The sequence below is a fragment of the Corythoichthys intestinalis genome, chromosome 22, assembly GCF_030265065.1.
Source record: "Corythoichthys intestinalis isolate RoL2023-P3 chromosome 22, ASM3026506v1, whole genome shotgun sequence".
Lineage (NCBI taxonomy): Eukaryota > Metazoa > Chordata > Actinopteri > Syngnathiformes > Syngnathidae > Corythoichthys > Corythoichthys intestinalis.
Window position 1 is genome coordinate 30,586,177 of NC_080416.1, and position 12,799 is coordinate 30,598,975.

Sequence of the window (12,799 nt, forward strand, 5' to 3'; positions counted from 1 at the left end):
TCGGGACGCAATGAGAAACTGATTGCGCGTCCCGAGAATATGATGAGAGCATGCTTGTCATAGACCCGGGTAATGCCAATGCTTGACTCACGGCCTTACCTCAACTCATGCCGCTGGATAAAAAACACAAGAATACCTGACTGCTGCTGACAGCCGCTTAAAACTATGTCAACATCGTTTTACTGTAGATAATAGATATCATACAGTGCCTTGCAAAAGTATTCGGCCCCCTTGAATCTTGCAACCTTTCGCCACATTTCAGGCTTCAAACATAAAGATATGAAATGTAATTTTTTTGTCAAGAATCAACAACAAGTGGGACACAATCGTGAAGTGGAACAACATTTATTGGATAATTTAAACTTTTTTAACAAATAAAAAACTGAAAAGTGGGGCGTGCAATATTATTCGGCCCCTTTACTTTCAGAGCAGCAAACTCACTCCAGAAGTTCAGTGAGGATCTCTGAATGATCCAGTGTTGTCCTAATTGACCGATGATGATAAATAAAATCCACCTGTGTGTAATCAAGTCTCCGTATAAATGCACCTGCTCTGTGATAGTCTCAGGATTCTGTTTAAAGTGCAGAGAGCCTTATGAAAACCAAGGAACACACCAGGCAGGTCCGAGATACTGTTGTGGAGAAGTTTAAAGCCGGATTTGGATACAAAAAGATTTCCCAAGCTTTAAACATCTCAAGGAGCACTGTGCAAGCCATCATATTGAAATGGAAGGAGCATCAGACCACTGCAAATCTACCCAGACCCGGCAGTCCTTCCAAACTTTCTTCTCAAACAAGGAGAAAACTGATCAGAGATGCAGCCAAGAGGCCCATGATCACTCTGGATGAACTGCAGAGATCTACAGCTGAGGTGGGAGAGTCTGTCCATAGGACAACAATCAGTCGTACACTGCACAAATCTGGCCTTTATGGAAGAGTGGCAAGAAGAAAGCCATTCCTCAAAGATATCCATAAAAAGTCTCGTTTAAAGTTTGCCACAAGCCACCTGGGAGACACACCAAACATGTGGAAGAAGGTGCTCTGGTCAGATGAAACCAAAATTGAACTTTTTGGCCACAATGCAAAACGATATGTTTGGCGTAAAAGCAACACAGCTCATCACCCTGAACACACCATCCCCACTGTCAAACATGGTGGTGGCAGCATCATGGTTTGGGCCTGCTTTTCTTCAGCAGGGACAGGGAAGATGGATAAAATTGACGGGAAGATGGATGCAGCCAAATACAGGAACATTCTGGGAGAAAACCTGTTGGTATCTGCGCAAGACCTGAGACTGGGACGGAGATTTATCTTCCAGCAGGACAATGATCCAAAACATAAAGCCAAATCTACAATGGAATGGTTCAAAAATAAACGTATCCAGGTGTTAGAATGGCCAAGTCAAAGTCCAGACCTGAATCCAATCGAGAATCTGTGGAAAGAGCTGAAGACTTCTGTTCACAAACACTCTCCATCCAACCTCACTGAGCTCGAGCTGTTTTGCAAAGAAGAATGGGCAAGAATGTCAGTCTCTCGATGTGCAAAACTGATAGAAACATACCCCGAATGCCTTGCAGCTGTAATTGGAGCAAAAGGTGGCGCTACAAAGTATTAACGCAAGGGGGCCGAATAATATTGCACGCCCCACTTTTCAGTTTTTTATTTGTTAAAAAAGTTTAAATTATCCAATAAATTTTGTCCCACTTCACGATTGTGTCCCACTTGTTGTTGATTCTTGACAAAAAATTAAAATTTTATATCTTTATGTTTGAAGCCTGAAATGTGGCGAAAGGTTGCAAGGTTCAAGGGGGCCGAATACTTTTGCAAGGTACTGTATGTATATAGAACTTGATGCAAAATGACAAAATCGACGGCGGTAGCAACATTGAAGTATGGACAACTAGATGCGTCAGTAAACAGCCGCCATCTTAAAGCAGGAGACTTCCCTAGGCTATTGTGAACCTTCCAAGCGAACCTAATTAACTTTTTATCTAAAATACTCCTAAATCTGCAAAATCTTGACTTGAATCTATCTTCAAAACAGTTTTAAAACTTTCAAATGTCGAAAGTAGACAGAAGGGAAATTATGGAATAACGGGAGCAATTTTAACAACTTTAACAGTTGATTCACAAAATTAAATGAATTGAATGTAGTTTAAAGCTGCTGATACAGAATGGGGACTTGAGTATTTTATTTACTGTTTTCAAATGTTAACTTGATACTGAAATAGTATTTATTTAAACCTGAGAGGCTTTTTATACAATTATTGTAACTAATGCACGAAACATTAAAAGCATCTAATAGCTTGGTTTTTTGGGGGGGATTTTCCACTGAGGTTGTTTGTGTGTTTTGCTTTTTTAAGACAGTTTACAATATTATTTGCACGTTTTACACAGTTTACAATATTATTTGCACGTTTTACTGACTGACTATGCCATTTCTGTCTGTTACTTATAATGTTTTGTGTTTGTCACTGAATAAACAGGTCAGTTTTTTGTTACCAACCGTTGTGTGTTATTCAAACTCACCTAATTCAGCTGGCTAGTTGTTATCAAGAGTACTAAAACCCTTTTCAACATGAGTCTGACAACTAAGTAAGGAGGCTAAATAACTTTAAACTTTAACACATGATCAGATAGGCCGGTATCGGTATCGGCCAATATCGGTATCGGATCGGAAGTGCAAAAACCTGGATCGGGACATCCCTAGTGCTTAGTACTGAATGGCGGCGATGATGGCGGACAATTTTGTTTCTACTTGCAGCGACGAATCCGACGTAACAAACATTCTTCTAATGGTGACGAGGAGAGTTATGAACCTTTCTTTGGTGTTTTGGGTTATCAATTTGAGCCCAAACGAAAGCCAATGCAGCCTAATGAAAGGATCATTGAGGTGAGCAATCACACTGATGAAACACCGGCAACAACAGATTGTGTGGGAAACACCGAATGGTTTGTTTTGCATTTCTTTTTGTGAAGCTGATACGCCGTGACCGCAAAATAAAGTAATGTATAGAATAATTATCATTTATTGTGCTATCATCGGTTTTCGCTCTGCCAACCGACACAAATATGAATAGGATTAGAGGATTTGTTCTATATATTTTACGAGCGATAATTTATACATGTGTCCAGTCCTATATCCAATGCGTGATATGTTTTTTATTGTCAAAGAGTACTCACTCTGGCCATTTTCCTCCTTTGCTTTGCCTGGGGTGGTGGGGTGGTCTCACCAGAGCCAGTCATCGTCCTCTTTCTTGATATCTCGGGACATTTAGGTGGCTGCACTTGTAGGTGGGCACCGCATCTGCTTTCAGCATCAATTTCTTAGCAAAACCTGATTTAATTTGTCCATAGTTCGTATAGCTTTCAGGAGTAAAATGCGCACCACACAAAACCGTGCCAGAGGCTGGGTCTGCAAAATTAGCCCTCTAAGCACTGACGAACTTTACTCATTGTCTGCGTAGTCCAGCTCTTTTTCTCGCATTCGGGAACTCATGGGTACTACATTGCGACAGATGGCTATTTGTACACCACATAGCATGACAGGTTTGAAAAATTTTAGCGGTTTTTTGATGAAACACGAACGCAACTCTCTCGTCGATAAACAACGATGGCACCTGCCTCGACCTATTGTTTCCTTGTTATGACGTCTCCGCCCCATTCGGCTGTTTCCGGAATACTTTCGGAAATGCACGTAATTTTCGATCTATTTTCGATAATTGCTCATGAATGTGATTTATTTTTTTGTTAACTTTATTAATATTTGTTATCTTGCCATATAACGGTTCTATTGATATCTCACAGCCCCTTAGTGTTTTAATACCCTTTAATCACTAACATACATAATTGAAGAATTACACGTTTTTTTGTTTTGTTTTTTGCACGGTGCCTCCGCTCGTCTGCATGGCTATCGCATGTTTGATGGGATGTGCGCATGGCTGGATGTGATTGGGCGCGCTCGGGTCGAGGACCTCAGTGCTGGGATTAGCGGTGGGGTGGCGTAGGGTGGGTTGCCAACGAACTCACAAGGGATTCACACGATTACTGGGCTCTAGATCACAGGGCTGATTGGTGCACACTCCACCCCTCCAAATCACTTATCCTCTAGACACCCCCCCCTCCCCCTGGTTATCAGGCTCCCCACATGTTGTCAACCGGAAATACATCTAGCTGGCGATAGCACCAACATATTCATAGTTAGTGTATGTGTTCAATGTATTTCTTGTTTGTGTTTCTTCTGTCTTTTTCTCTCCCTTCTGTTCCCCCATAACCCCTTCCTGTTCGCTGCTTTGTCATAATAAGCGAGGTATGTTGAATGATCACAATGGGAGTACTCCAGTCATACTCCATTGTGAAACATTAAAACTGTTCTGACCAACTGGACGCTCAGATTTCCATTCTCCATGTCAAACAGCTGAAAGGACGTGCGGCGGGAAAGAACTTCCATGCGGCGGTCCCACTGTCCTCAGTCGGGCTCTCCTATTTTAATGCATACACTGCACTACCCTCCCCACACAATCCCATAATGGTGCTGGGTAATGGCTGCCAGTCGGGGACATGGCAGCCACAGTAATAGGGCGGTAGGTGGGTCCCACACTTTTTCTCCATGGTGTGGCTCCCGGGGCATGTCCTCCTCTCTGCATGAGCTGCCGGCCACGGGGGCGGGGGAAGTTGGAGCTCCGGTCCCGCACCGCCCCCCGGTGGCTTTTTGGCACTCTCCTGCTCATTTTCCGTTTGTGTATCCTTCTTAGGCTCCGGCAAGGGTCGCTGGCTGGGTGCCGGTGGGTCGTAGAGTCTCACCTACTCAGGGTGGGGGTCCTGTCCTGTCCCAGGCTTAGTGGGGTCCCGCGTTGGTTGAGGGGCTGTGGCGGTGGCTCGTGGGCCGGGTGGTTAGGCGGTGGTGGGGGTGGGCGTGGGTGGTGATGGTGCGTCCCCTAATCCCCTACCTAAAGGCCGGTTGATGGGGGCGCTCCTGGACCCTCCTGGATGACGGCAGTCTCCTTGCTCCTTGGGATGGGCTGCGCTGCCCCCCTCCCCCTTATTAGCTAGGGAAGGGCCGTGGTCCTTCAGCAACCCCTGCACAGCATTTTCACTCATTTGCAGGACTGTCTGATGGGATTCACTCATGACTGGGTGCAATTAGACACACTCAAATTGAGAAACTATCGGTGCCAGGATTAGCGATCAGGCAGCATAGAAAAGGATGTCAACATATCCGCACTTACTGTACAAGTGATTCACATAATACTGGGTTCCACACCTCACATTGCTGATTTGTGCACACTCCACCCCTCACAATCATATCTCTGTCCGACCCCACCCCTTCCTTTTTCTCCTTGGTCATCAGGCCCCCTACATGGTGTCAACCGGAAATACAATTAGCTTACGATAGCACTAACATATTCATAGATAGATAGATAGATTCTTTTGAAAACTTGAAGAAATGTAACTACTCTTGACGCTTTTTTTGTGTCGCCATAGTAACAGCGGCTTCAGTGGTCAGCATGCAAAATGGCGAAGGTGAGGTGGAGGAGGAGGATGAACCATCCAGCAGCCCTTCTTTGCAGGTGGCGGAGGAGACGCGATTGATTGAGTCGAGAGAGGACAGCCCACAGTCAGTATCAAATAGATTAAGAAAGACAGTCATCATTTTGTTTATTATTACTATACTGCTGTCACCAACAACAAAAAAACTTTAGTGTGACGTTAAATGACATTTTTTCAACTTTTTTATTTGACTTTCAGTTGTCCATCCGGTTCTGGCTCCACACCCAGTAGGAAAAGAACTGGAACGAGGGTCTGTAAATGAAGACTTGCTTTGACAATTGAAGTGCTGGCCAAAAGTATTGGCACCCCTGCAATTCTGTCAGATAATGCTCATTTTCTCCCAGAAAATGATTGCAATCACAAATGCTTTAGTAGTAAAGTCTTTATTTATTTTGCTGGCTATGAAAAACACAAAAGAGAATGGAAAAAAAATAAGTCATTATAATTTTACTCAAAACTCCAAAATAGGGCCAGACAAAAGTATTGGCACCCTTTGAAAAATCATGTGATGCTTCTCTAATTTGTGTAATTAACAGCACCTGTTACTTACCTGTGGCACATAACAGGTGATGGCAATAACTAAATCACACTTGCAGCCAGTTACAATGGAGTAAAGTTGACTCAACCTCTGTCCTGTGTCCTTGTGTGTACCACATTGAGCGTGGAGAAAAGAAAGAAGACCAAAGAACTTTCTGAGGGCTTGAGAAGCAAAACTGTGAGGAAGCGTGTGCAATCTCGAGGCTACAAGTCCATCTCCAAAGACCTGAATGTTCCTGTGTCTACCTTGCGCGGTGTCATCAATAAGTGTTAAGCCCATGGCACTGTGGCTACCCTCCCTAGAAATGGACGGGAAAAAAAAATTGACAAGAGATTTCAACGAAAGATTGTGCGGATGGTGGATAAAGAACCTCGACTAACATCCAAACAAGTTCAAGCTGTCCTGCAGTCCGAGGGTACAACAGTGTCAACCCGTACTATCCGTCAGCGTCTGAATGAAAAGGGACTCTATGGTAAGAGACCCAGGAAGACCCCACTTCTGACCCAGAGACCCAAAAAAACCCAGGCTGGAGTTTGCCAAAACTTACCTGACAAAAATGTTTTTGGAAGAATGTTCTCTGGTCAGATGAGACAAAAGATGAGCTTTTTGGGAAAAGGCATCAACATAGAGTTTACAGGGGAAAAAACGAGGCCTTCAAAGAAAAGAACACAGTCTCCACAGTCAAACATGGTGGAGGTTCCCTTATGATTTGTGGTTGCTTTGCTGCCTCTGGCACTGTATTTCTTGACAGAGTGCATGGCATTGTGAAGTCTGAAGACTATCAACAAATTTTGTAGCATAATGTAGGGCCCTGTGTGAGAATGCTGGGTCTCCCTTAGAGGTCATGGGTCCTCCAGCAGGACAATGACCCAAAATACACTTCAAAAAGCACTAAAAAAATGGTTTGAGAGAAAGCACTGGAGACTTCTAAAGTGGCCAGCAAAGAGTCCAGGCCTGAATCCCATAGAACACCTGTGGAGACATAAGTGGTTTCAGGGGGTGGCTTCCCCCCCGGTGGCCGAAAAGTGTCATTGCATGTAATTGATTTTCCTATACAGTACAGTGATACCTCAGCTCACGAACATAATTGGTTCCCAGAAAGTGTGTGTAAGGCGAAAAGTTCGTCTTCCGAACATTTATTTCCCATAAGAAACCATTAAAATGAGAATAATCCGTTCCCAGGTCCCCATAAAACATAATTTTCTACTAAATAAGCCTTACAACTACACAAAAATATACCTTATTTTATGTATAATAAATGTGCTATTGTATTATAATTAAAGAAATAAACTGTACTGTATAATAAAGTCGTTTTATTTACCTTTGTGATGGTAGTTGATGGCTTGATGGAATGGAGTGGGAGGAGGAGGGAGGGAGGGAGTTACTGTTTGGAAGGAGAGTGTTACCGGCAAAGTGCGCAGTTAGCGTAGACTCCACTGCTGTGCCCCCCACATGCTTTTGGTTGTTAATAAAAGTGCCCACAAAAAGCCATCCGACGCCTCTGGGTGTTTGTATGCACGCCGCCACCTTTCTGGAGAGGAAATCGGGCGAACCGAAGACAACCGACGACAACGAGCCAACGTGACTCGCCGGTCCACTTCTCACTACGGTGGGAAGCTGAAAGCACCGCCAATTACCAGTCGAGGGCGAATTGGTAACACGAGTCACCTTCCATAAGGACTGTAGGTAACTCTTTTTCGGTCCCATAATAGCAAAAGTACACTCAATATGGTCCAAAATGTCTATCAAACACAAACCACGTCCGCACTCAACGAAAGTGAGGGGACGAACTGGGACGCCGTGAGCGTGCGTCAGCTTCTCGTGGCGCTTTTCGACCGCGTGAATCGGTTCGTCCGCCGAAAACTAGTTCGTCAGCAGAGACTATATGCTCGCGAATTTAATGTTCTTGAGGCGAAAAGTTCGTGAGCTTAAGCGTTCGTGAGCTGAGGTATCACTGTATATGGTTTTAAAAATTAAGAAAAATATTGTCTATAAAAGTTGTAAAGCAAAAGAACAACCAGCAAAAATATATGAAATGAACAAAAAATAGATTTTTATAATGGGTCAAAATTATTTTTCGAACATATCATGTGACGAGCACCTAAGACGGTCATTTGCTTTGCGTTAGCCAAAACCACCCGAGGACCGAAGAGGCAAGATTGATATACGTAATTTTTTTCAAACCAAACAAGAACAAAGAACGAAAGAAAATGTGGACCATGAAACGCTACAGACCATCATCAAAATGGTGAGCGGAGTTTCAATTTGTCCCACTAAAGACGCTAATTGTGCAACAGAGCCACAAACGGTGTCTTGCCAATGTAGTTACCCCTGTCAAAAATTGTGTCCCCTGGCCACGGGAGCGCACACACTCATTAGTTATGAGTTATGTCGACTTAAACAATGAATTTAAGACAGAAAATAACCACCACAGTTATATGTTTTGGACACCGGTGTTTATTAAACTGGAGAAACTCCATACAGGACTTGAATTACAATAATAACAGTTATAGGTCATCCTACGTGTAAAACAGTTAAACATTGCCTTTTTTACTTTCAGCACATATGTTACATTATACGACAGAAAAAAAATATTTTTTTTTTTTTGGTTTTATGTTTTTAAAACCTCGTAGATAACTACATCACCAAAATATGGAAATCAATCAAATCAGTGCAGCCCAGTAGCTCCACCCAGGGGATACAATTTTTGACTGGGGTAACTACATTGGCACGACACAGGCGGGCGTATAATATTCAATGGATGACGATTTTGGCTAAAAGTATAACCTATGCAGCCTGGTTTGGAATTCCCCTCAAGAATGATGGGAAACAAAAAAACGCTGGTTTTCAACTTATTATTATTAGTGTTCTTGTAAGTTAATTTTATTGCTGACACTGAGTTGTGCGTTTTGGGGTCATCAACATGTTGTGCCCCCCCTTGCCCCAAAAGTCAAACTCCACCTATGTGTGGATAGATATGAAAATGGCAATTTGGACTTCAAATCTCAGAGACCTGGAGTAGTTGGCCAAAGAAGAATGGTCTAAAATTCCAGCAGAGCATTGTAAGAAACTCATTAATGGATACCGGAAGCGTTTGTTCGCAGTTATTTTGTCTATTTGACTTTGTCTTGGTTGTGCTACCAAGTATTAGTCTGAGGATGCCAATATTTATGTCAGGCCCTTTTTTGGAGTTTTGCGTAAAATGATAATGATTTATTTTTTTCATTCTCTTTTGTGTTTTTTCATTGCAAGCAAAATAAATGAAGATATTACTACCAAAGCATTTGTAATTGCAATCATTTTCTGGGAGAAATTGAGCATTATCTGACAGAATGGCAGGGGTGCCAAGACTTTTGGCCAGCAGTGTATGTTATATGACAGTGCCTTATTGCCATTTTGCACTTGCACATGGTCCAAAAAAATGATGTTTGCACTATTTTGATTTCAACAACAAATATAGTAGTGCATTATGGACACTTTTTACCATAACTTTAGTTCTCATTTTTTTATGCAATCCTAATTGAAAACCTTGAAGTTGTTACATTTATAATTATTAAGGTATCCAGTGGGGCATCACAATACAATTAGCCTTAAAATGTAAGTCCATGACTGCATATATCAATTCTGGCGTTGGACAATATCGGGATATCTGTTACAGTGGGGCAAATAAATATTTAGTCAACCACTAATTGTGCAAGTTCTCCCACTTGAAAATATTAGAGAGGCCTGTAATTGTCAACATGTCAACCAGAGAGACAGAATGTGGGGGAAAAAAAACAGAAAATCACATTGTTTGATTTTTTTTAAAGAATTTATTTGCAAATCATGGTGAAAAATAAGTATTTGGTCAATACCAAAAGTTCATCTCAATACTTTGTTATGTGCCCTTTGTTGGCTATAACGGAGGCCAAACGTTTACTGTAACTCTTCACAAGTTTTTTTACACATTGTTGCTGGTATTTTGGCACATTCCTCCATGCAGATCTCCTCTAGAGCAGTGATGTTTTGGGGCTGTCGTTGAGCAACACGGACCTTCAACTCCCTCCACAGATTTTTTTATGGGGTTGAGATCTGGAGACTGGCTAGGCCGCTCCAGGACCTTGAAATGCTTCTTACGAAGCCACTCCTTTGTTGCCCTGGCTGTGTGTTTGGGATCGTTGTCATGCTGAAAGACCCAGCCACGTCTCATCTTCAATGCCTTTGCTGATGGAAGGAGATTTTCACTCAAAATCTCTCGATACATGGCCCCATTCATTCTTTCCTTTTCGCAGATCAGTCGTCCTGGTCCCCTTGCAGAAAAACAGCCCCAAAGCATGATGTTTCCACCCCCATGCTTCACAGTGGTTATGGTGTTTTTTGGATGCGATTCATTATTCTTTCTCCTCCAAACACGAGAACCTGTGTTTCTACCAAAAAGTTCTATTTTGGTTTCATCTGACCATAACACATTCTCCCAGTCCTTTTCTGGATCATCCAAATTCTCTCTAGCAAACCGCAGACAGGCCTGGACGTGTACTGGCTTCAGCAGGGGGACATGTCTGGCAGTGCAGGATTCGAGTCCCTGGCGGCGCATTGTGTTACTGATGGTAGCCTTTGTTACTGTGGTCCCAGCTCTCTGTAGGTCATTCACTCGGTCCCCCCATGTGGTTCTGGGATTTTTGTTCACCGTTCTTGTTATCATTTTGACACCAAGGGGTGAGATCTTGCATGGAGCCCCAGATCGAGGGAGATTATCAGTGGTCTTGTATGTCTTCCATTTTCTAATAATTGCTCCCACAGTTGATTTCTTTACACAAAGCGTTTTACCTATTACAGATTCAGTCTTCCCAGCCTTGAGCAGGTCTACAATTTTGTCTCTGGTGTCCTTCGACAGCTCTTTGGTCTTGGCCATAGTGGAGTTTGGAGTGTGACTGACTGAGGTTGTGGACAGGTGTCTTTTATACCGAAAATGAGTTAAAACAGGTGCCATTAATACAGGTAACAAGTGGAGCCTCGTTAGACCTCATTAGTAGAAGTTAGACCTCTTTGACAGCCAGAAATCTTACTTGTTTGTAGGTGACCAAATACTTTTTTTCCACTCTAATTTGGAAATAAATTCTTTAAAAATCAAACAATCTGATTTTAAGTTTCTTTCCACATTCTGTCTCTCATGGTTGAGGTTTACCCATGTTGACAATTACAGGCCTCTCTAATCTTTTCAAGTAGGAGAACTTGCACAATTGGTGGTTGACTAAATACTTATTTGCCCCACTGTATCTGTTAAAAATTCATTATTAAGTCATTACTCACAATTTGTGTGTGTAAAACTATCTGCAGTTAGGCATGGGCATTAAATTTAAAGTGGCATTAAAATCATTAAAGGAAATTTGCTGATACTTGTAAAAACCCTGGTGCTAGAAAGACAATTTTTTTCTTTTGCTATTTTAGGAAGTCCATCCACATAACAAGAGGGAGTCTGTGTCTCTGGGCAGTATCCTAACAGACCAGGAACCTTCATCTTTGCAAAAAAACCCTCATTTCCACTCCAGCTATTCGGTACAAACACACACACAGTTGCACGCTCTTAATCAATTTATCGATGAGTCAGCACAGAGTGACGCAAGTTTCTGTATCATATGTGTCGTGAGTAGCTTAGTGGCGGCATGATGAGCCTGTTCAGCTCGGGGGTGTTTGGAGTGGTGGAGGTGCGTGGCCGCGTCCAGTTCTCCCTGGCCTATGACCGCCACAAGGGAGAGCTATGCGTCAAAGTGCACCGCTGCGAGGACATCTCGGCGGCTACTGACGACAACCGTTCTGACCCGTGAGTTTCGGTCGAAGCATTGTGCTGACATAAACACTTTCAAAAGCGTTGGCCTCTGTAAAACTTCAGTTTTGATATTTGTTCCTTGCAATTCAAGTGGTTTATTCCCACAAGTGTGCGTGTAGGCGTCAGCTTTTTGTTTTTTTTGTCCAATTGCAGGGTTCCCGCAGGTCCTTAAAAGGTTTTAAAGGGAACCGCATATAGAAAGACTTGAAGACTAGTTCTTCATGAGAATAAGTTAAAATAATTTGATACTAAAACCCGTCTTGATGTTTTCGTTTTTAATAGGGCTGTCAAACGATTAAAATTTTTAATCGAGTTAATCACAGCTTAAAAATTAATTAATTGTAATTAATCGCAATTCAAATCATCTCTAAAATATGCATATATACAGGTATATATACATATTTTTCTGTAAATTATTGTTGGAAAGATAACACACAAGACGGACATAAACATTCAACATACTGTACATAAGTACTGTATTTGTTTATTATAATAATAAATCCACAAGATGGCATTAACATTATTAACATTCTTTCTGTTAAAGGGATCCACGGATAGAAAGACTTGTAGTTCTCATAAGATAAATTTGAATACAAGTTATAGTAATTTTAAATTAAAACCCCTCTTAATGTTTTTTCGTTTTAATAAAATTTGTAAAATTTTCATTCAAAAAACAAACTAATAGCATGCCATTGTTGACGTCGCCGAGTGGGACGTCACATGGGCTCTTCGACTTCTTTCTTCCACAGTATCTTTAACTACGTAAGGTAGTGATTGAAATACACCACAAGGTGTCAATGGCGAGTTTTAAATTAATTAGAGATCTAGCCAAGGCAAAGTCTGAGTAAGTTTTATGTGTATTTTGCATTGCTATTTTGATTGGGAATGCCAGTTCTCTTTGCATTG

At 42.0% G+C, this 12,799-nt stretch overlaps 1 protein-coding gene across 1 annotated transcript in view; it reads left to right on the plus strand.

Annotated features, from left to right (window-relative positions):
- LOC130910663 (synaptotagmin-like protein 1) overlaps nt 1-12,799 on the plus strand; it is a 49,905-nt gene that overhangs the window by 17,442 nt on the left and 19,664 nt on the right. The window contains exons 4-7 of the mRNA XM_057828149.1: nt 5,484-5,616; nt 5,748-5,799; nt 11,515-11,622; nt 11,718-11,887. Of these exons, the coding sequence (XP_057684132.1) occupies nt 5,484-5,616; nt 5,748-5,799; nt 11,515-11,622; nt 11,718-11,887 (463 nt within the window). The remainder of the gene's footprint in view (nt 1-5,483; nt 5,617-5,747; nt 5,800-11,514; nt 11,623-11,717; nt 11,888-12,799) is intronic.